Genomic DNA, 23,395 nt, shown 5'->3' on the forward strand with positions numbered 1-23,395 from the left:
TGTGTGGATGAATCCCTTGTCGCCGGCAAAACTCTAAACATAATCTTTATATAATCTCAAACCACTTATCATCTACTTTGCCGCCACTTTCAAATGTTTGTTCTTCTTCTCATCTTTTTCCATCTTCGATTCCCGGTTTTCTCTGTAATCAATTGGGGAAGTTTCCCAAAACCATGAACAACGCCGATGAGCCACTCGTATCGGAGCGACCCGTTAAGCCCCGACGATCGAAATCTCGTGAGGTTGCCTCTCGGTTCCTTTCCTCGCCTTCATCGATACCCAACCATGATTCCGGCCACCACTCTCCGAATAAAGCTTTATCCCCTCTCCGACGTAAGTCGACCTCCGTGGATACCAGAAAGCAGCACCGCAGCCTTGATGACCCTTCTGGTGGGTTACTTGGAGATCTTTGGCCTTCTTCCACCTCCACTACTAACTCTTCTTCTTCTTCAAACTCGAAAAAGCTTGATACTTTGGCCGATTATCTTGGAAACGAGAGGCTGAAAGATTTCATAGAGAAGAAAAGCTACGAGAAAAGAACAAATCCCCAACCCTTTTCACTCACCAAGCAAACGAGTCACACTGAGTTCAGTAGGTTTACTGAGAACGACAAGGAAGTTAGTGCGAAAGAAAATCATAGGCCGTCCATGGGTGGATCTATGAGGTATACGACGAAACTGGGTTTTGCGAGAAAATCGTCGTCGTCATCTTCCTCGACATCGTCTTCTTCTTCTACGAATATTGTGCCCGGGATATTCTGTTGACGAGAATGCTCTTTATAAAAAATCGGCATCGTCGTCTTCTCAGAGGAAACCGGATTTTTTGACCGATAATTGTGTTATTGATTCTGAAGGGGAGATTAGTGATCAATGTTCGGCCTCGAAAATTGATTCTCCGGCTTTAACCATAAATAATTCTTCGCCGAGTTCGAGAAAATCTGGGATAGAGGTATCTTCCAAGTATTTGAAAGAGGTGGCAACGAGGAATAGATCAAGAGGAATTACTTGGGATTCAAGTAATCCCCATCCGGTGTCAGCTGATGGTTCTCTTAAGATGAATAAAAAGTTCGCCATTAAAAATGTCATACGGAGGACTAATTCGCAAGGTGCTTCGACGTCACAGTGGGCGTTGTCGCCAGGGCGGTCGGGGTCACCTACCATGTCGGTTGAAAACAAGGGCAAACTGTTGTCGCTTTTTGAACTTGAAACCGCCTACTAGTCCTTCTAGGACCAAAGGTGTGGAGAAATTCTTGAACCTGGGATTAATGGGTTTGTTCAAGAGTAAGAAGTCATCTGCTCTACAACCGGGTTCAGGTTATGTCAAAAGTGTCCATCAACTACGATTGATCCATAACCACTTGATTCAATGGCGGTATGCAAACGCTAAAGCCATGCCGTGAACAGTCGCATAAACAATCAAGTTCAGGTATGTATGTATGCCTTGTTGTTATCACACCAGCTAAAACTTAATCCTTTATCGATTTTTGCAGAACTCTCTGTTATATGGGTGGAATAGTGTTACGAAACTGCAACATTCAGTGCTACAAAAGAAATTAAAGCTTCAAAAGGAGAAGCTTGAGATGAAGTTGGACTTTATACTTCAATCTCAAGTCAGTGCCTGCTAAATCAGCTTTAATCATACTTACAATAGAATGTTTATATAATTATGCTCTAAATCGAATTCGTTAATCGTATATGCAGATGAAGGCATTGGAATCCTGGGCAGATACGGAAAGGCAACACTCATCAGCCATTTCCATGACTAAAGAATGTCTGCATGCTGTTGTTTGCAAAATGCCTCTTGTGGAAGGAGCACAGGCCGACACACAATCAGCTTCGATGGCACTTCGACATGCATCCGATCTCACCGCATCCATCAAGTCGATGCTAACTGCTTCCTCACCAGGGGTATGGAGATGTTTCACATTTTCATATATGCTAAACTAGTGATCTGTGTAGCTTTCTAAATGACCCTTACCCTCCAAATACTATCTCAGATTGAGAAGACCGTGTCATTAGTTTCGGAATTAGCAGAGGTGGTTACACAGGAAAAGCTATTGCTAGAGGAGTGCATCGAACTTTTCAGGATGATATCTATCCTAGAGGTAAAACTACAAGATCGATTAAGCCGAAAAATCATGACACGTAACACCATCGTATAACCATATATATTTTGGTAGATTATATCATGTTCAGAAACCGAGTATGATGATAATCTTGCAGATTCAGGAGAGGAGCTTAATGTGCTATATTATTGAAGTCAATTCACAGCAAAGGCAGATACAAGAAGTAGCATAAGAAATATTTCCTTGACTTTTCATTCACAGACTTCTATAAATAGGGGCAAAAAGAACACAATTTATATGGTTAAAAATAATTATCACAATAATTTTTTAGGGCAAAATATAATAATGGTCTGAACTTTTCTAAAACTTTCATTTAGGTCCCACAACTTTATTGCAAACGGACTAAATGTTGGAGGATTGTAGTTCAAGTTTTAAAAGTTGGGGGACCTAAATGAAATCTTTAGAAAAGTTCAGTGACCATTACTATACTTTACCCTAATTTTTTATGTAAATGTTTATATATGTATTGTTGCTAGCCTGTTAATTGAAGAAACAATGACCTAGCTATCAATCAGGACGAAGCCAAGACTGGGAATATAATAACTATAACTATCCATGTTGATTTGGTTGGTAGCAAAAGCTGAAATTTTAAATAATTAGTGCTCTACCAAAACGTGTACCTTAGTGCGCCTCCATTGATGAAGGGGCTTGCTTTTTAGTCACCGTTTTCTGATCCAGGGAGGAATGTTCATCGACCCCATCGAGGCTGAAGAAAATGAATGATCTGTTCTCTAGTTCATTCAAGAGATATTCGGATCTCAAGCAACAAGTTCACTTCGATGACTTAGAGGCCGGGAACGAGGCGGTGAACCTCGATGAGTTCTTCGAAGATGTAGACAATGTGAAGGGCGATATGAAAGTGGTTGAGCAGGTCTTCAATAGGTTGCAACAATCGAATGAAGAGACCAAAGCTGCTCACAGTGCTAAAGCCGTGAAGGATCTTCGAGCTCGAATGGACTCGGATGTTGAGCAGGTCTTAAAACGGGTCAAAGTCATAAAGGGGAAACTTGAAGCACTTGAAAAATCAAATGCAGCTCATCAGAAACTTCCGGGCTGTGGTCCTGGATCATCAGCTTACCGAACCAGGACATCTGTTGTTAGTGGCTTAGGCAGTAAACTAAAGGCTATGATGGATGATTTTCAGGGTTTAAGAGCAAAAATGACAGCAGAATATAAAGAAACCGTAGAGAGAGGATACTTTACAGTAACTGGACAGAAAGCAGATGAAGAAATGATCGAAAAACTGATCGAAAGCGGAGAAAGTGAAACGCTCTTGCAACAGGCAATTCAGGAACAAGGGCGGGGGCCAGATTCTGGATACAATTTCAGAGATTCAAGAGAGGCACGATGCCATGCAGGAAATCGTAAAGGGGTTGATCGAGCTTCATCAACTATTCCTAGACATGGCGGTCCTAGTGGAGGCACAGGGCCACCAACTGAATGACATCGAGAGCCACGTTGCTCGCGCCAGTTCATTTGTCATGAAAGGCGCCGAGCAGCTGGAGGTAGCTAAAGAATATCAAAAAAAGCTCGAGGAAATGGGGTTGCATTGCCATTGTTGTTGGTGTCGTTCTCGGTTTTATTATCTTGTTACCAATTTTCATCAAACATAACTAAGAACACAGAAAAAAAATGCTCATAGTTGGTAACTTCGATTTTAAGTTTGTTGTTTTTACAAAACTGTGAAAATTGATTCTTTATAGATATATGATTAATAAAGTATGAATACAGTTATTTGCACTTGGAATTCTCCAACACTTTACAACTATCATGAACACTGCTTTTTCCGAAAATCTTCGGGTAGCAGACCTTTTACCAGTTCTTGCAGCCTATTGGCACCAGGGCCTGGTGCGAACACAGAATCATTGCCGCGTACGGAACATGGGTCAGCTCCACCCTCTGAACTCCCGATATACCAAGCTCCGGGAGCAAATCGGTCAGTGCGGCCCAAAAGCTCTTTATCAATTTTATCCAACACTGGATCGTTCTTATGGAACTTCCGGGCAAAGGGAGCGTTGCTTTTCACCATTTTGTCTAAGTCTTTCATTGACAAGGATTTTGGGTGTTGCTTTGGAGGAGTGTCCCAACCAATGTAGTGGAGATCATGACTTATTGCAGTAACACGAAACTCGTCGGTGTTGCAAATAACGGTATGAAAATAGCCTTCCGGAGAGGAAACAAAATTTGTATAGTACATAAGGATGGTCCGTGGGTGGTTATCCCACCCCCATATACAATACTCAACAAAAGTTCTAGTAAGCGCTACCCATGCAGAACCTGCAGATCAAGCAAAGCAAAGCAACAACTAGACATTTTTTTCATTCATTCATAGAGACGAGAAAATCTCATACAACAGACCACAAAGGCAAAAACGAAACTGATCTTAGAAGCCGGCATTCAGAATCCCCGAGAAACATAACTAGCGAGCATATGGGAACCCTAAGACAATATTTGATTGTTCAGAAGCTTCTATCACGAAAGAAGAATTCTGGGACATTTGCAGGAAATTATGATTCTTACAAATCTTGGTGGTTGCTTTCTGATGGTACTAGCTAGCTTAATTATTGGCAGAACAGAATGAATGATTTCTTTCTTTCTTTATGTTAATGTAAACTTGCTTAATAGACCGAAAGATATAAATACCAAAAGGAGCCAACTTGATATGGGACATTCTCAAATTCGTTATTTCTAGAAAGAAATGGACGTTTATCAATTTTTATTCGAGATGCAATGGAGTATGTTATTACCGCATAATATGTATAACAGCATATTGATCTCTAGCACTGCCAAAATGATACATAAAGGATTGCATACTTCAAGTTTTGCTCACAAGGAATTTAGATATAATGCTTAAAACCGGAGTCTAGCTGCATCCTAAACTGCATCCTAACTGTGCTCTAGTCTCCTTCATCTCACAGGTTGTTAAAACTGCATCCTGGGAGATAGCTGCTTGGTGATTCCCAAGCAGCTTGTTCAAGCTGATTTCTTAGCATCAGGCAATCATTGATTGTGAAAGATTTAGCTTACGGTTCAAGAGGCTGGCTTTGCAAACTTTTAGTCTAGTCTCGGGAAATAGCTAAGAATGGAGAAATAGGCAGGTGAAAGACAAAGGCGACCTAAACCTTATGCTTGAAATATAAATTATTAAAATTTATCCTTATCCGGCACACTAATATGCTGATACCATATCAGTCCATGACTATAAAACACCATTTGAGATTTCAAGATAACGTGGTTGACATAAATCAAAGTGGTGATGAGCAAGCAATCTACCTATGATTAGAGAAACTATTATGTGATCAAAATGAGGAAAAGGGAAGAAGAATAAAAACCAACCTGTATATAACTTGAAAGATGTGGGCAGTGATCGGCGTTGAGTGGTCCAAGCAATGTAAGACTTTTTAGACAAGTAAAGGCCTGGATCAACAATGATTGGTTTTCCTCTCAAGCTCCTGCAAAAGCACGTAAATACACATGTAAAGTGGATGACATTAAGGTATAAGGAAAGGGATATTTCAAGTGTATCATGTACTCTAGTTCTTACAGCTTCCAACCAGCGATCTGTGTATGTTCAATGAAATTGAGATCTCTTGACAAGTTGGAGAAAACATGCAGCAAATCTGCACAATCAGAACGCGTATCAGATATTCTTCGGTAAGCAAGCTAGAAAGACCACAAACAATTTAGCTGACCGTTTCAGAAAACACTCCACAACAACAAATGCAACTTATAACCATCCACTCTGTTTAAAATCTTTTTCACAGTCTAGACCTTAAGTTCAAAAAGTCTCACAGAATAATGAAAGAAGCTCAAGGGGGTAGCAAGCATGTAATTTTGTTCGACTCCATAAAAAACTCAAGGAAATCCAATAAAATTAGGTGGAAGCAAGCAAGGTTCACAGTCAATTTAGAGCTAAAATTAATACTACAAGTATGTCATTGTTCTCTAAACCCTTTATATAATAATAACAAGGAACAGCCTCGATAACAAAAAGATAAAAGAGCTGAAGTCTTAGCACTAACCATCTTGAGTCACAAGGGGATAATCAGAGGCACTCAGGTTTAGAAACCAATCCCACTCCAAGCTCTCCTTCAAGAGTATTGCAATTGATTGAAGGGTACAGGCAATCATGGTGGGACCTTTGTATGTTACCAAGTTCGATTGCGCCATCACGCGCACATTCTCGACTTCGCGAAAAGTCGAATCGATCTTTACCATATTACTCAATTCCATCCCTTCACGAGGAGGATCGTCGAGATCCAAATGCAGGACATACTGATTCCTGGGGTGATACACTGCCTGCAAGGTCCTCATCATCCTATGACTATCACCCTTCGTCCCCGAAATAAGATATGCAAGTCTAGGTGCTTCCATGTTTGCATATCCACTCGTGTTAAACGATTTCATTAAATCCGATTCTACAAAATACCCACTAGAGTCCTCTGCTCTAGCAAAGGAAATAGTGTCGAATGGCAACTGATCTCCACTGTAAGGAGCATTGTATTTGTAAAACCAAAAAATGGCAGAGAAAAACAAAGTAATCGATACAAGTAAGCTTGCAAGAAATGGGATAATCCATTTCTATAACTAAACCCCCTTCCAGAATGCGAATTGACATTTTTCCTCACACTTGTCAATGGATTGTGTATCAACACAAGTTTCCCATAAAGCTTTCTCATTGTCGGCAAAAGAAACCAAACTTTCCTGGCCTCTAGATCCAGCTAAAGAACCCAATAAGGTTAAAGAATCAAGCAAAGAAACCCACCAATATTATTTGGAAATAGGACCAAAAAGATGCAGGGAGGACCGGAAAGAGTACCAAACCGCCTTGTTAAAAAGTATGGGGAACATTTAATATGAAACCAAGTTCTCTTCGAGAGAAAAACATGGTTTCCAAGCAAAAAGATCATTACTTCGACACTATCAATAGCGAAAACATGGGCTTGACCAACTGGGAAAAATAACAGAGCAGATAAACCCAGAAGGAAAACAGTAACCGACACAAACAAAACCAGGAAAAATATATATAAAGCAGTTAAATTTAGCAAGTAGTGAATAAAGGTCAGCTTTTTGATGCTATGGTGCCCCAAGATCTATTCATTAAACCAAACCCAGAAAATATGGGATGAAGAAGCAGAAAACAATGGTATTTTACTAAGAGAGACTTAAAATTATTGGATACTTGAAATACACGAGAGATATCCTCCAGTCATACACCGATGTAGTTGTCACCGAATGATTATCGAAATCGTGTGGGATCGCAATTCGAATCTTAGGATTCACGGAATATAAAACGTCACTGTCAGATTGATCACGATTTCATATAGTTTTTTATCGTCGGGGGCAAAGGGTGGCTGAGTTTAGAGGTTGAAATGAATGTTTTTAAAATTTCGGGGTTATTTTAAAATTTATGTGTGTTTTTTTAAATATAATTTTATTTTTTAAAATTTTAAATAAAATTTTAAAAATTACCAAATTGTTAAACCTGTCACTTAACGAAAGAAATTAACCCTTTTGACGGTCTAGACATCTAAATTGATAACGTTAAGTACCAGAATCATTCAAAAAATAATTTAAGCACATATTCGTGAAAAACACTATAGTTTAGTCACTTATTTATAATTAAGCCTGTTCTTATAAATGAAGAAGATGACAATATTCTATCCCATGCTGAAGACAAAAAACTTGGGTCAAAATATATATATGCTCAGTGGAAAATTCAACAAATTCTGTGGAAAAAATAACCCAAATTATGTTATCTATAGACTGCGTTGATTTTGAACAAGAGCTCGGAGCTCCTGCCATATATCACCAAGCCCAAGCACCTAGTCAAGTGGCGTGGAGGACTTTGAGCAAGAGGGACCAACTTGAACTTTGTGTAAAAGTTAATGGAAATTGTTGGAATTACAAGATTGTTAGCTCAAAACCATGCTCCAATGAACCAAATATAAGTATTTATAGACATACAGTTGGACAGATCAGATGATTCAGGTTTAACAAGACTGGTTCCAAAATGTTCACATGGAGACGAGCAACGTGAAAATTTATAAAGCCACCAACTGGAACAGGAACTTGAAAACATAAAGTCGATCGGTTGCATTCGTAGCCTCAACGACCTGAGCCTAGGCTTGTGTCTGTTTTATTGCGCGAACCTCGGCTAAGAACGAATTGGCTCTTTTGGTGACTTCGTAGTGTTGACAGCAGAGCTACTTGTATAACAGGTTGTAAGCTGGTAAATCTTGTATTCTATGCACATCATCCAAAGACAGTTCTCTCTGCAGTTGCGTGCGTGTTACTTGTAAAACCTCCTGCTCGAACGAAAATTCTCGATATGATCACGAAGTTTACCAATATTTGAACGTGAGAAGGGAGAGAAAAGGAGGCAGAAAGTACATTGAACTCCATGTAGGAAGCTTGCATAGCAAGCCACTGAGCATCCATCAATTCAAAAGCTACACAATATAATATGTCGAAGGCTTCTTCATCTTCTGCAAAATCCCAAACATTCAAGATCGTGAGACCGAATACCGAGAACCGGAAAAACTAAAGTCGGCTTCATAGTTCCAACCACACTTGAACTTAAAGCACTCAAATCCTCGTTTCTGTTACCTCCTAATAGTTTCATGAAATTGTATCCCGGTAGATTTTTTGGTGTTTCTGCAAAAAGAGAGAGCATCCGATCAACGAAAATGACTGTGTTCTAGCTTAACAGACCCTCGAAACCTAACAGAACATCCCAAAGCATGCACTATCAAATTCCATGAAAATCTTAATTAATAAATCGTGTCCGATCAACGGATATATCACGATGAAGATAATCAGAACAATTGACAGATCACTATATAGACCAGAGACGGATTCAACAAGTTGTTAATATAGAAAACAAACCTGAATATAAATCCAACATCTGAATCAACATAAAAGATACATTGATACCAGCAACAGCGAACGGGTACTCCCAAGTAGCCCTGTTTCCATCTTGCTTAAATAATAACCTATAAAAGGATGCCTTCATTTTGTATTTTTATATAATTAGTAAACAAGACAATTTTCTTGCAAAATATAGACACGAAGAACCAAAGACGAAAGAGAGGGCTTACTGGATAATTTTTGCCAAAATACAGCAAATTTTCGAGCGAAATAAAACCGCAACCCCTAAGGCGAGAAGTTCGATTTCAGACAAATAAAATTAATGTATGCTATTTGTTACACATCCTTTTCGAGTCTCCTAGATACCTCTATGTACAGATAGCAAGTTAAAAAGTCGTAAAACGAAAATGACAGAAGCGTACCGAAAATCGGTTGATGGATTAACACCTTGCCACCCCATCTCTTTCCACTGTTCAGAGATCAAGCCTGTTAGAACAACATTGGGAAAGGCAATGTTCCACAATTTTATGAGAGCTTTCTGTCACACCAAAGGATCATGAGATCAATAGTCTTCTAATTTATATGGCATTTCAGCTCTGTATAATCATGTCTGCTCATAGTTAGAAAAGATAGAAAACAATATGGATGTTAAAAGAATGAAGAAAGTGCCTGATGGTCGGGATGAGTCTCGTCAAAGGGAACGTGTAGTCGTTCTTGAAGCCTTCGAAGTCTTTGTTGCTGATCAGAATTAGTAATAAAAAAAACTATATCAATTTTATTATTACTGGGGCTGAGAATGGAATGAAGATGTTTATATGTATATGTAATATATATGTACATACACATATGATATATCAATACAAATCGGCCTAACAAATTATCCCGGCACATCACTAGACTGAATACCCCAGAAACGATGGCAAAAACCAGTTCAGTTCTTCTCAAGCAAGTCCGATTTTCTATCGTAAACCGCATGAAATTGGTTACATGTTTCGAAGCATTCACCGTCTTGTAACGGAGTACCTAAATCTTAATCAGCCCTAACTTCACATTGTCAATTACCTGAATAGGATTCAAAGTGTAGTCAAGAAACTTCTCAGTGCGCTTGCCGAAGCGATTGAAGAGCCCTCCTATCCATGATCGTGGTCCAACCATAGCATTAGTTACAAACTGAATGCTGAATGCTGATCAGAGAATTTATCAAGAAAATATACTCACTAAAACATTGAGCTAACTGTGATATGAGGTGAGTGGAATTGTGTGGCCATTCCAACTCTAGACGGGCTTTCTTTCGTCTCCAGTGAACTTCATCCTCATCAACCTACATTTAAATTTTAAGCAAACCATTCAATACCAATTAGTTGCACTTCAGGTTCAAAATTTGGAAGCTAAACTTTGTAACTAAACTCTTAACTATTCATTATGTAATGTAAATGCATTCACTCTGAACAAGAGACATAATCATTCACCGCAGAAATGGAAGAGTTTTCCATGATTAAGATTAATGACAAAAACAGATTAAGCTAACAGATATGTGCAACTAATACACTTATAATTACTCTGTGAAGAGAAGAGCAAGAAGGAAAGCATTGGCGACGCTTCCTTAATCTCATGAGAGAATCATGAACAAAAGGATTAGATTTTTCACATTCCTTTTAACCAAAGGAAAAATGGGCACCAAATGATTGCAGTAAACTCATGCGCCCCCATCCAATTCAACCCTTGTCATCATTAGAGATAGGGCGACTGAATATGATAATGACACAAACACAAAGTTTCCCAGAAAAAAAATGAAAAAGATGAATCATTTATCATCTCAAGAGCGCAATCAAAGGCCACTTTTTGCTGTAAGAAACTTTTTTTGCACCCCAAAAGAACAAAGCTTTGCAATTTGTAAAGCAAAAAGTCATCAAAGGTAATGTCCTTTTGTCTCTGGTTCGACAACGACATGAAATACAAGACAAAAGGTGGTAAAAAAGAAACCTTTTTTGTTACCTCGAAAGCGATTCTCTATCTGTTATTTCATGTGTTGAGAACAAATTTGGGAGATGGTTTGGTTGAGAAGAAGGGCCCGATTGCCTGTGAGGCAAAGGAGACGAGGAAGAGGAGGAAGAGATGGAGAATGGCAGCATGTTATGTTGTTGGAAGTAATTTGGATACATCATCATAGGAAAGATGCATGTATTATATTTAATTTATCAGTTTTAATACTTAAATTTTTTATTTTTTAAAAAAATTATATTTAATTTTAATTTTAATTTCATTTTAATAACTCATCGTTTTTCTTAACGCATTTAGTACCTAAATTATCAATTCTAATCCTTTTTAGTATTTAATTTTTTTTTTTCAAAATTTAGCATTAAATTTTAAATGGAGTACAAAAATGAAACAAAAACTAAACTTTAAATATGATTTTAAAAATATTAAAAATTTAAATATTAAAACATATCAGAACTGATAATTTAAGTATTAAATACATAATTTACGCTTTGTCGCCTCTATCTGCCACAAAGTTCCTAATCATTTGCCTTCATCGTAGCACTCGGTTCGGGTGTTACACATTTTTGTTTGTTGTCTATAAAACAAACTCAAGTTTCATCTTCAAATTGATATGAAAGAAACAAAATGGAAGAGGAAAAAAACGTTTGATGTACTCTAAATTATTTGATATTAAATATTCAAACATCTTTATATAAACTCGAAATCTCTAAGGGTGTTTGAAATAAATCGTTTTATGCATCTGTTCATTTTAGTATTCATCATTAAAAACTTAATGACACCACATTTTTTATGAGTAAATTACATCGTTCATCACTCAACTATCTTCTCACTCCTATTTTGGTACTAAAGTTTAAAAATTTTCAATTTAACTATTTATCTTTCAAATTGTTCATATTTTAATAACTCTAATTTATTTTTTTAATAATTTTTGTTACATGGCATTCTTTTATTATTTTATTAATATGTAATTAAAAATAAAAAAGTAAATTTGAAAGTTAGAGTGATTAAATTAGGAGTAATTTGAAAGTAAGTAATTAAATTGAAAAAATAAACTACTATTGTTTATAAACTATGATTTCATTTATTCTGGTTTTGAGGGAATACACTAGACATCTGTTTAATCTCCCTGAACTTGATATTCTGAACGTTTTCCTCTGAGCTACAAGCTACCTGTCTGTATATGAAGAAATGTTAGTGGAACTTCAGCTCATCTCGGGAACATGTATATGCCTGAAACAATAAGGAAATTTTCTTCTTTGCCAGGTTTACTTGTCATTTAGCATTCATTTAGTAGTTTTGTATTACTAAGCTTCTAAAAATTCTCTCTTTTACTCACCATTTCAGGTTTAAAGATTTGATCCAATACAACTGTTGACCTCAGTATTGGGAGTTCCTTCGGCTTTGCTTGTAGAGTACGGCACAAGTGTAAGTAGGGGGCAAGTAGGCCACATTTGATTTTTATACTGAGTCTGGAACTCATATGATTTTAATTCTGTATGTAATATATGAATGATTTTCTGAACTTGTATGTTATTTATAAATTGTTTTATGATTTTACATGTTTAAACAAAAAAAATTAAATTTTCCTGGATTTTTACGATTGGTCATTCCTGTGACCCTTCGGATTGGATCGGGTCACCAACATCAGTACGAGGGTGTTACATAGGATTTTGCATTTTTTTCCCAGCGATTGTTTGATTGCTTGATCCTTGTTTATATGTTGAGCAGTTTTAGTTTGTTTTTGCCCAATGTTGAACCGAAATGTGTCAACTTTGTTGCCTGTTTCTGTTAAATCTGTATTATGTTACTGAAACTGGCTATGTTTGTAGGTTTTATAGATGCTTATTCCATGTATGTTCATCCATGTTAAATTTATGTACATAAAAGAAAAAGAATGGCCTGAATAAATTTGTTTATAGCATAGTACGAAGCAACCAACAATTGCTCTTCTTGTTCAAGTTGTTGTTGCTCAAATTTCTCCATGTGCCCGAGCTGCTTGCACAATGTGCATCGAACTCGCCGTTCGAAACCGGTAAATGTTTTCGATGATACTTTTATCGGACCGGGGATCGTTATTCTCTCTAAAGGATTCAGCTTCGAGTGTAACATCACTATATGGAAGTTCAATATAAGGTGGTGGGTTAGATTACTTATTTCTTTGCCTGCTGCTGCTAACAACCACGAAAACGCACGCAGTCTTCCGGTTTCACGAACTACTTAGTAGGGGTGAGCGTTCGATCGAGTCGAGTAAAAAAATTCAATTTATTTGAGTTAATAAGTCTTATTTTATAATTCGGAGTTGACTTAAAATTTTGTCAAGTCGGGTCGAGTCAAGTCAAAATTTTCAATTTCTTTTTAAATTTAATTGTAAATATTTACAATATTATGACATTATTTGATTCTGATTTAAATAATATTTTATAATCATATACAATATATATATATATATATATTTGTATTTTTTTCATTTGTGATTTATATATATCATACAAAATCAAGAGACTCGACTCAAACTTAAAAATCAATATATTAATTGCTAAAAAATTTGAACTACTTAAGTTGTATTTGAAATTTTTTTGAGCCGAATTTTTAAAAGTATATCTCAAAATCAATTCAAATCGAGTTTTTTAAAGTCGAATTGAGTAAAAAAAATCAAATATTCAAATGAATTAGAGTTTTGTCACCTTTGCCACTAAGTTCTGTTTTGTTTTACTGTTTATTAATATTTCTTTTTATTAATTTATACAGACAATAATGGATCAGAAATGGGGTCAGTGCTTCTAGATCAAGGTTTCAATCTTATGATCTTATCCTTTTATTGTTTAAAGGGTAAATTACATATTTAATACATAAATTATCAGTTTTAATCTTTTTTACTACTTAAATTTTTAATTTTTCAAAATTATATTTAAACTTTAGTTTTTTTCATTTTAGTATCCTATCATTAAAAACTTTTGTTTTTGTTTTTATTCCCATTCAAAATTTAACTTTAAGCTTTAAAAATTAAAAATTTAGGTACTAAAATTAATAATTTAAATATTAAATTCGTAGTTTGCCCTTGTTTAAAACAGAATGTGCTTTTTCCTTCTTCTCCAATCAGCAAAATGTGCTCCATTCCAAGGAACTTTATCTGATCCCCTTGGAATATTTTTTTTAATTTTCTTTGTTGTTGTTAATTTCAAGCTAAAAGCAAATCAAAATTAATATTTAAAAAATCATATGAAAAATAAAAAAAAATGAAGTCCCTCGACTATTAAAAGTTATATAAATGGTCCTTCGACTTAGGATACTGCTTTGTTAAGTCCCTCGACTATTAAAAGTTATAAAATGGTCCTACAACTATAGAATGTTGCTTTGTTAAGTCTCTTGGCTATTAAAAGTTATAAAATGATCACTCAATTATTCATTATGTTCCAAACTCGTCATTTTCTGTCATAGCCAACAAATTTACATTTAACTCAGAATATCGCCCATTTTTAGCAGAAAAAGACGAGTTTGGAACATAATTAATAGTCGGATGATCATTTTGTAACTTTTAATAGTCGACGGACTTAACAAAACAACATTATATAGTCGAAGGATCATTTTATAACTTTTAATAGTCAATAGACTTAATGAAACAATATCATATATTCGAGGGACCATTTATGTACTTTACCTAAGAATTAAACCATTTTAAATATTAATTATAAAGAGATTCACTAAAGTACAGTTTGGTAATGTTTTCAAATTAATGTGTAAAAATTTAAAAAAATAAAGTGGAAACGGTGGTTTTAAACTAAGCACAAACATCCTTAAAAATAATAATTTAATACAAATTGTGGTTTTAAGTTAAAATTTCTAGTTTTTTTCATTCAAACTTTGTATATAGAAGCAAATTTATATTTTTACCCTTACTAATGCATTAACTCCACTCAATTATGTATTTATATTTTATTTTAATAATTTAATACAAACATCCTTAAAAAATAATTTATTGCTTTTAATAATTTATTTTAGTTATAATTTAAATCTTTATAATTCATATATAATAATTTATTATAGTTTAAATTGGTATAATTCATATATAAGTATAAATATAATTTAAAAGTTATATTTTTAATTTACAACATAGTGTCTATAAGGGACATTTTATCTTTTCAAATCAACTTTTTAATAACAATCTCAAACAGTTAAATTTTAAACCGCACTTTTGAATAACAATTTTAAAATTTCGTCTCTACGACACTTTTAAAAATTATTTTTTAAAAAAAGTAATACCAAACTAGACTTAAATATTATTATCAATTATTTTAGATTATAATTACATATTTAAAATCATTACTAATTTATTCATAATTGCCTTCTCTGTTTTAGGGTTTTCTTGATATTTATAACCACATACTTTATATTGCCTTGTAAAGTGACATAGTAATTAATGGAAGTAGAGGAAGCAGTTCTTTTATTTTCCCCAGAGAATTGAACTGTCTGCTCCCACTTTCATCACTTTTCAAGGCCACTCCTCCTAAATATTCACACCCAAACCACCAATCATTCGTTCATGCACATGCCGTCTTCCATGAACCCGAAACTCAAGCTTTAGTTTTTATTTTTTGTGTTTTCGAAGAATGTTTGACTTTCTTTTTGGCTGGAGAAAAGCTTCAAAGTGGTAATGGTCTGGGGGAAAAAAGCTTGTTGGATATGGTGTTTTTTATTAGTTTTTATTCATGTGTGTTTTTGAATTTGCAGTAAAAAGCTTATCAAGCATGTTCAGTGTCGCTTGAAGCTGCTGAAAAACAAGAGGTTGACGATGGTGAAACAGCTGCGGGAGGATCTTGCTCAGCTCATCAAACTTGGGTATGAAGAAACTGCTTTTAATCGGGTAAGGGACGAAGTTTATCAACTCCTTTTTTTATATATCCTCTGTTTTTTATTGTTAATTCTTTGAATTTCAGGCCGAGCTGCTTCTTAAAGATGAGAATATAATGGCGGTCTATGATCTGTTGGATCACTTCTGTGAATTCATCAACCTTCAATTATCATATATTCGCAGACACAGGTATTTTCAAGTATTTTCTGTTTCGATTGTTCAATTGTCATGTTTCTGACTATGACGAACAATTATGGTGTTTTAGGGACTGTCCTAATGATATCAATGAAGCAGTTTCGAGCCTTATGTTTGCGTCTGCAAGATGTGCAGAACTTCCCGAGCTTCCCGTGATTCGGAAGCTCTTCGGGGAGCGTTACGGTCACCGGTTCGCGACGGCGGCTGTCGAATTACTTCCTGGGAATCTGGTGAACCGTGAGGTTGTCCGATTGTTACTCTAACTTCTGGTTCTTTTATTATCATTGGTTAATATAAAGCATTTGATGGAAATTTGTCTGCAGATACAAGAAAAGCTGTCAGTGAAATCGGTTTCGGATGATGTAAAGAACAGATTGATCGATGAAATAGTTCGAGATTACTGCCTGCAGCCTGGAATTTCGGCACTTGAATACTTCCCCGAATTGGAACGCCAGGTAACTAGTGAGATGGAAGTTAAGTCCATGCAGGTTGAACCATTGCAACTTCGATCGACATCGGATTGTCCGGATGATCCACAATGCAGGGATATCGTCCCGGTTTGTTCGATCACTTCAGAACAAAAAGATGATGAAACGATGAAAGTGACATCTTTGTCGGACAGTTTGCCTCCGATCTCCGGGGAGCTTGTTGTCTACCTTGATGACATAGAGGAGTTACAATCTTCCGTTAGAAAAGAAGCATATCGCCAGGATCAGAGACTATTCAAGTTCAAGTCACTCCCCCTGCCTACAAGAAGAGTGGTTATGGACGGAACGGACGGTGACGACGAAAGTTCGGACAACGAAAACCACGACGAGAAGTCGAAGAAATTAATGTGGAGGTCATTCTCTCTTATCATGAAGGATACCGATCACAAGATTTATTATGAGAATCACAAGCGTAAATCTCATCACTACAGAAAGCTCCACAGTAAGAAAACAGTAACAAAAATTAAAACACCTTATGCTCTAAAGAGGCCTAAACAACCTTGCCATTGCCAATGTTCGAGTGCCTTACCGAGCGCGGGCTGGTCCGAAACAAGAATCGTTCCATATTCGAGGGCCGTAACGATGCCACAAGAAAGGCCGAGAGGGATACACAGGTACAGCATCGTTCGGTCGAATTCGTTGTCCGTTCACAAACCGAATCACGTCCATCCTATGCTGCCGGAGTATGAAGACATAGCGGCCAAATTCATGGCTCTCAAGAAAGATCGTCTGCAACAAAAACAGCGATGAAGAAACTAAAGATTCTCTGGTATTCTTTTCTTTTCATTTTATATCATATGATCATAGGGACAATGGTCACTTGTAAACTGGGTCGGGTCCAACAAGCCCATAACTTAATACCCAACTTAGTTCACTAATCTTTTTAATCCAGATTGGGAGTGCTTCTAGAACTGGAAAATATGGAAGGATATGAGACCCGAATTGATCCAATTGGGTTGGAATTTTTTTAAAAATAAAATTCGGGTTTAGATCGGGTCAGATAAGGTTTGGATTTAGGGTGAAAATTGTCTGGCTTGAAAAAATTAATATTTTTTAATAAAAATATTATTTCGGGTCGGGTCAAGTTTATAATTTACTTAAATATTTACGAATAATTATAATAATATCTCTCTATATATTATTTTTTCAATTAAATTCCTATTCTTATTGAATAAAAGTAATATTTTCTAATAAACATATTATTTCGGGTTGGATTTGAGTCGGGTAGATGTTATTTTTTGGATTGGCTTCAAATTAGGTGAATGACGTATAATTTTCGGTTCAGATTGAATGGATCGAAAACCCAAATTGACACGACTCATATCAATCCCTACTGAAAAAGTGATTTTTCATCCCATAAACAATATTAAACACCTACTAAAAAAGTGATTTTCCATACTGAAAAAATTTCGAATTAGGTGAATGACGTATAATTTTTGGATTAGATTGAATGGATCGAAAACTCAAATTGGCACGACTCATATCGATCCCTACAGAAAAAGTGATTTTCCATCCCTAAACGATATTAAATACCTAAAAATTTATTTAAATTATGATTAAAAAATAAATTTTAACCTAATTTCAGCTCAAATTTCGACCTTTTTACGTGGAAAGTCACTTTTGGATGAACTTTAAATTTCTACCTCAAAAGCTCTATCATAATTAAATTGTTTTGGCACTTAAAAATGTTGGAAATGATAACAAATTAACATTTCACCAACAACCCACGTGACTAACATATTGATATGACATGGAAGTTGAAATTTGAATTAGAACGAAAATGAAAATTCATTTGACCGTGTCAAAATTTTAATAATATATCCAAGTATAAATAAACTTTGGATTTCTGGTTTCTACGTATTCGTATTTATTAATCTAGATCGACTTAGATCTCACATTTACTTTTAGTGAACTTATTTTTCAGCAAAATTTTTCTATATACATAAAAACTCGAACTCGAGATTTACTTAAATTATATCAACTTATTTACCACTTGAACTAACCTCTGTTTATTTAATATGTAATATATAAGTGTGAACACACATGTACCCTATGGACAGGGTCGTGGCTGGGGCGGCTCGAAATGTGCAACCGTGCAGGGCCCCAAAAAAAATATACATTGTGGCGTTTTTTCAATAAACGTCACTATAGATTGACCTATTGCGACGTTTTTAAAAAACACCACTATTATTGCGGCTTTATTGATAAAACGTCATTATAGATGGATCTATCGCGACGTTTATAAAAAAACGCCACTATTATTGCCTCGAAATTGAATATATCTAAAAATAAGGGTTTCTTTATAAAAATTTGTACAAGGTCCTCGAAAACCCTGCCACTGCCCTGCTTATAGAATCCACCTACTTTGTTTTGTTTTGTTTCAAAGCAATTGTGTGTGTATATATGGTGAATCAAAGGTGGTTGAGATTAGAATTATTTAGAGCCCTAATATGATTTGAGGACACGTGTGCACTTATGCATGCTCCCATTTTGTTACCAATTCTTGGTGTCTCCAAGTCGAGAGAGCCTTAAAATCCATGTAACATTCATGCATGCTGTCCCTATAGAGGGTTTGAAAGTGCTTTCGTTTGAGGTCAAAGACAAACATATTGCTTGTGTTTGGTCTTTCGAGATATTTTTAGTCTTCTTTGTCATACACTCATGATTGGATTACACGTGTCTTTCTCACATGATCACCACGTTTAATGGAAACTTCTTTCCATTTCCATCACCATACCAAACTCTCTGTTTTTTTAAACTTCTTCTAGAGTTCCATATGCAGTTTTGCACCAGATGGATGTATGTAACATTTTATGTTCGAAGATAAATTTATAAAATTTTAGAAGATAAAAAATTGTTTTTAGTAAAAATACATAAAAATTATAAAATATATAATTTTAAATTTTCAAAAGAACGATGGCTCCCACCCGCCCCTAGTTTTACACCCACTCTTGTTGATGGAGAAAATCAATTTGAGGCGGGTTATGGGTAATTTTATTTTTAAACATTTCTATTAAGGGCTAAGTGATATTTTTGTAGGTAATTTATATCTTAAATTATTTGATTTGATTTAATCTTTTATTTAAATTACGATATTTTTATTTAATCTAATTAAACTTTAACTATTATTATTTACACAGCAGCAGGCTTGGCTTGGTTGTTGTATGCTAACAGACACGGTTTTGAATCATGCCTCGAAATGATTAAGGGTGTGTTTGGTTGGGGGAATGTGAGATTCCCATGGGAATGAAATCCACATTCTCCTATTTGGTTGGCCGGGAATGTCATTCCCGGTAATCTTACATTACCAATAATGAATTTTTTGGGGTATATTACCAGGAATGTCATTACCTCCATTTCCTTAGATATTGTTGGATTACCGGTGTTTTGGACTAAAATATCCTTAATTTTTTCTCAAAAATATAATTATTCTGTCATTGAATAATAAAAATTATATGAATGTTAAATTAAAAATTTATCCTTAAACTATTTTAGATTTACAAAAAAATCTATAATTTAAATTTTATATGAAGTTCAGGGGTTAAAATAAAATTTTACCTTGTTATTAAACCTTTTTACATTTTCAATTTTGTAAAAAAATATGTAAATTTTATGAATTTAATTTTTTTTAAAGAAAATATATAAATATTTTCTAACTTGTTAAAAAAATAAATATATAATAATGACAATTTGGTCAAATATACATTCTAATAATCTTTTATTCCTTTAACCAAACACGGTAATCTTATATTCCTGCTAAACCAACCAAACACAAAATACAACATTCCCAGTAATCCTATTCCCTGATAATCTTTTATTCCCACCGATAATCTTACATTCCGTAAACCACACGCACCCTAATAATTAATTGATTTAATAAGACAAAATAAGATTTAAATTCAATCTTCATGCGCGCGTAGATATATATCACCTCATATTATTTAAAACTAATAAATTTTACATTAAATTATAGTCATTAAATTTAAATAAATAATTTAAATTTAGTTAAGATTTATGACACATAAATAAATATTTTTAAATCACAGTTAAACAATATATTTTTACCCTAATTCCAAATCTCAATTCTCAAACCCTAACCTTAAAAAAAGTATTTTATTGTAAGTTAAAATATTTATTTATGAGTTAAATCTAATGACTATACATTAATTAAAAAGTTTATTAGCTTTGTACAATATAAGTGGATCATTAGATGAGAAAAATTAAGAGATGAGATTAACAGTAAAAAATAAGAATATATTCACTAGAAAATGATAAAAAGTTAATTGCAGTCTTTAATTTTCCCCAATTAACGATACTAAAATGTATAAAATTAAAATAGTTTTAATATATATATATATATATATATATGAGATTGCGTGAGTGGGCAGCCAATGAGTATGGCCTGCGTGGGAATAGAACCTTGGCCTCAAAGCAAAGATATTTTTGTTTTAGAGCATTCCCTTGAAACTTTGGCCGTTCCTGTCGTTGATAAAATTTAATGATGATGTGGGAGCAACTGATTGGTTGGACCACCGGTAAGCCCATTTCCACCGACTTTTTACAGACGTTTTTGCCCTTTGAGTTTGTCCCCAACTCAGACCATGAGACGCCTCCACCTTCACATCCCCCAACAGTTTTAATCCCTTCTACTACGTTTTCTCTCAGATATTTTGCCACAACTGAATAAAATAAATTATAAATTGTTAATGGATTCCCTATTTTAATATTTATCATATAATTTTTGTTTTATTCAATTATTCATAAAATTTTTAATTATACATCAATTATATATAAATATATTTTAAATCAATAAATTATATTGTTTCGGATATTTTCCCTATGAGCATTTATTCGATTCACCGAAACAACAACAAAAACTTTATTCCCATAAATAATATATTTTAACAAACATGGGTTGGTTCAATTGTTTAAATAGTGAGGAGTTTGATATCATTTAAGTAAAGTGTCGATTCAAATTATTGTGTATGCAAAAAATCTATGTTGGGAGCTTAACCCATTAAAATCATATGTGCGACGCTGACGGAATTAATCAAGAAAGGCAATTAAAAAAATAATACTTTTTAATAAATATGATTTGATTAAGATAATAATAAAAAAGAAAGTCAACCTCGCGTGGGTCCTCCAATACCACCCAAGAACTATGAGACTTCTATAAATTCTGCACTTCTCTCGGATGAGTGAAAAAAAAAATTCCCCTGCATTTTTTCTTTGAAACTCATCCCTTCTCACTGCAACACGTCTCGATTTTAGCTCCTCGTCTCCGTTTCTATTTACTACACTCGATTTATACATTTTATCTGCTAAGATCTTCCCATCTGAAAGTTATCAAAGTTTCATTTATATAGAGAAAAGGTGGTGCTTATCGGTATCAATGGATGCTTCAAATAATAGTGGAGACGAGACAGAGAGGCGTCAGTGGAAGCCAGTTTCTGACGAAGCTTCCATGTCGAAAAGGCCTTTCAAGAAGATCCGTAGCCCTGAACGAGAAACCCCTTTCCAGTTCTCGCCTTCTTTAGCTCATCCGTCTTCTTCACCAAATGCTCCTTTGCCATCTTCGAGTCTGGCTTTACCTTTTCCTTTTGATGCATCTCAACGTTATGGAAACAATCCAACTCTCGTGCCGACATTCCGACCGATTTTCTCAGCAGAACCGTCTCTGTGGCCTCAGCAACAGCAGCAGCAGCAGCAAATGGTTCAGTACTGGAGCAGTGTGTTGAATTTGAGTCCGAGAGGGAGGTTGATGATGATGAGCAGATTGGGGCTGCAGGATGGGACAGGGAGACAATTGTTTAGGCCGCTGGTGAAACCGATAAGTGCTACGAAGCTTTACCGGGGAGTGAGACAGAGGCATTGGGGTAAATGGGTAGCCGAAATCCGTCTTCCAAAAAACAGGACTCGTCTTTGGCTCGGCACGTTCGACACGGCCGAAGATGCCGCCTTAGCCTACGATCGAGAGGCATTCAAGTTGAGAGGAGAGAATGCAAAGCTCAATTTCCCCGACCTTTTCCTCAGTAAGGACCAGAATCCCCTACTACAACAACAGGAGGATCAGAAGCCGCAGCCTCCAGAAACCGAAAAGTTACAACCACAGGCAGCAGAGCCCGAAGAAGAAAACGTCTACACCGATTCGGGGATGACTACGGAGAGTTCGGGTGCCGGGGAATGCGTGTCGGGTTCTCAGGAAATGGAATGGGGAGCCATGGCAGAGGCGTGGTTGAATTCGATTCCAGCAGGCTGGGGACCTGGTAGTCCAGTGTGGGATGATTTAGACACCACAAACAATCTTCTTTTCCCCTCAAATCTCCCTTTCACAGATCAAAATCAACAACAACACAATTCAACTCCTCCTTCAGCTTCTTGTCCAACCTTCTTTTGGAAAGATCAATATTACTAAGTGAACCATAGCCATTCTTTGCTCGCAGATTTCACTTAGAATTAGGAGATTTTTTCACCACAACCGATCGACCTGCGGTGGCTCATTGAGTAGCATCGGCATCTATTAGCTGCAGCCCCACCATGATTCATATATTCCCACGTGCAAAAAGGTTGCGTATTTTTTTTCTGGCCTTTTAGCAGTGACAAAACTCATGTCTTCCAATGTCTTTAAAGCTTTAGGTCTTGCACGATTGCACCATGTTTTTTTTAGTAATAAAATCCAATTTGAGTTGAGGAGACAGTTTGGTGATCTCCTTCTCGATTGTGTCCCACTCCATTTGAGCATACATTTCACAGTTTGTTTAAATTCTTGTCCTTTGTAACAGTAGATGTAATGCATATTCATGTTTACCATTTACGCTTACGCATCATAATCTTGTTATTGAGAAACGTTTTTCACATTAATTATGG

The 23,395-nt window shown here is 35.5% G+C and overlaps 3 protein-coding genes, 1 long non-coding RNA gene and 3 pseudogenes across 4 annotated transcripts; 4 read left to right on the forward strand and 3 right to left on the reverse strand.

Moving 5' to 3' along the window:
• Positions 1–173: 173 nt before the first annotated feature.
• LOC120186646 lies at positions 174–2,371 on the forward strand (annotated as a pseudogene).
• Positions 2,372–2,840: 469 nt separating this feature from the next.
• Positions 2,841–3,748, forward strand: LOC120186624 (annotated as a pseudogene).
• A 60-nt stretch (positions 3,749–3,808) lies between these two features.
• On the reverse strand, positions 3,809–6,905 carry LOC120186623 (annotated as a pseudogene).
• Positions 6,906–8,300: 1,395 nt separating this feature from the next.
• LOC120186644 lies at positions 8,301–9,247 on the reverse strand. Its single transcript, XR_005522216.1, has 3 exons — positions 9,014–9,247; positions 8,519–8,782; positions 8,301–8,433 (listed from the first exon to the last, which is right to left on the reverse strand). It is a non-coding gene; the product is annotated as an uncharacterized LOC120186644 (long non-coding RNA).
• Positions 9,248–9,353: 106 nt separating this feature from the next.
• On the reverse strand, positions 9,354–10,634 carry LOC120186760 (ELMO domain-containing protein B-like). The gene is made up of 5 exons (XM_039190619.1): positions 10,555–10,634; positions 10,214–10,316; positions 10,058–10,158; positions 9,665–9,733; positions 9,354–9,533 (listed from the first exon to the last, which is right to left on the reverse strand). The coding sequence occupies exons 1-5, from the start codon at positions 10,606–10,608 to the stop codon at positions 9,354–9,356; spliced, it is 507 nt and encodes a 168-aa protein (XP_039046550.1). The 5' UTR covers positions 10,609–10,634.
• A 4,783-nt stretch (positions 10,635–15,417) lies between these two features.
• On the forward strand, positions 15,418–17,462 carry LOC120186647. The gene is made up of 5 exons (XM_039190526.1): positions 15,418–15,644; positions 15,725–15,857; positions 15,931–16,034; positions 16,111–16,282; positions 16,364–17,462. Exons 1-5 carry the CDS (start codon positions 15,604–15,606, stop codon positions 17,276–17,278), a joined length of 1,365 nt encoding a protein of 454 aa, XP_039046457.1. The 5' UTR covers positions 15,418–15,603; the 3' UTR covers positions 17,279–17,462.
• Positions 17,463–21,920: 4,458 nt separating this feature from the next.
• Positions 21,921–22,943, forward strand: LOC120186761 (ethylene-responsive transcription factor ERF054-like). The gene has a single exon (XM_039190620.1). The coding sequence runs from the start codon at positions 21,921–21,923 to the stop codon at positions 22,941–22,943; it is 1,023 nt and encodes a 340-aa protein (XP_039046551.1).
• The last annotated feature ends 452 nt before the right edge of the window (positions 22,944–23,395 follow it).

The sequence above is a fragment of the Hibiscus syriacus genome, unplaced genomic scaffold (assembly GCF_006381635.1).
Source record: "Hibiscus syriacus cultivar Baekdansim isolate YM2019G1 unplaced genomic scaffold, ASM638163v2 tig00113719_pilon, whole genome shotgun sequence".
NCBI lineage: Eukaryota > Viridiplantae > Streptophyta > Magnoliopsida > Malvales > Malvaceae > Hibiscus > Hibiscus syriacus.

What these genes read in the sequence shown, in the direction of transcription:
- LOC120186760 (XM_039190619.1), bottom strand. Translation starts at nt 10,608, where the DNA reads ATGAGATTAAGGAAGCGTCGCCAATGCTTTCCTTCTTGCTCTTCTCTT. An exon ending in ACAGTTAGCTCAATGTTTTA is followed by an intron (nt 10,159 to 10,213) that starts GTGAGTATATTT and finishes TTCAGTTTGTAA; the next exon opens with CTAATGCTATGGTTGGACCA. An exon ending in ACACTTTGAATCCTATTCAG is followed by an intron (nt 9,734 to 10,057) that starts GTAATTGACAAT and finishes AATTCTGATCAG; the next exon opens with CAACAAAGACTTCGAAGGCT.
- LOC120186647 (XM_039190526.1), top strand. Translation starts at nt 15,604, where the DNA reads ATGTTTGACTTTCTTTTTGGCTGGAGAAAAGCTTCAAAGTG. An exon ending in AAGAAACTGCTTTTAATCGG is followed by an intron (nt 15,858 to 15,930) that starts GTAAGGGACGAA and finishes TTTGAATTTCAG; the next exon opens with GCCGAGCTGCTTCTTAAAGA. An exon ending in TCATATATTCGCAGACACAG is followed by an intron (nt 16,035 to 16,110) that starts GTATTTTCAAGT and finishes ATGGTGTTTTAG; the next exon opens with GGACTGTCCTAATGATATCA.
- LOC120186761 (XM_039190620.1), top strand. Translation starts at nt 21,921, where the DNA reads ATGGATGCTTCAAATAATAGTGGAGACGAGACAGAGAGGCGTCAGTGG.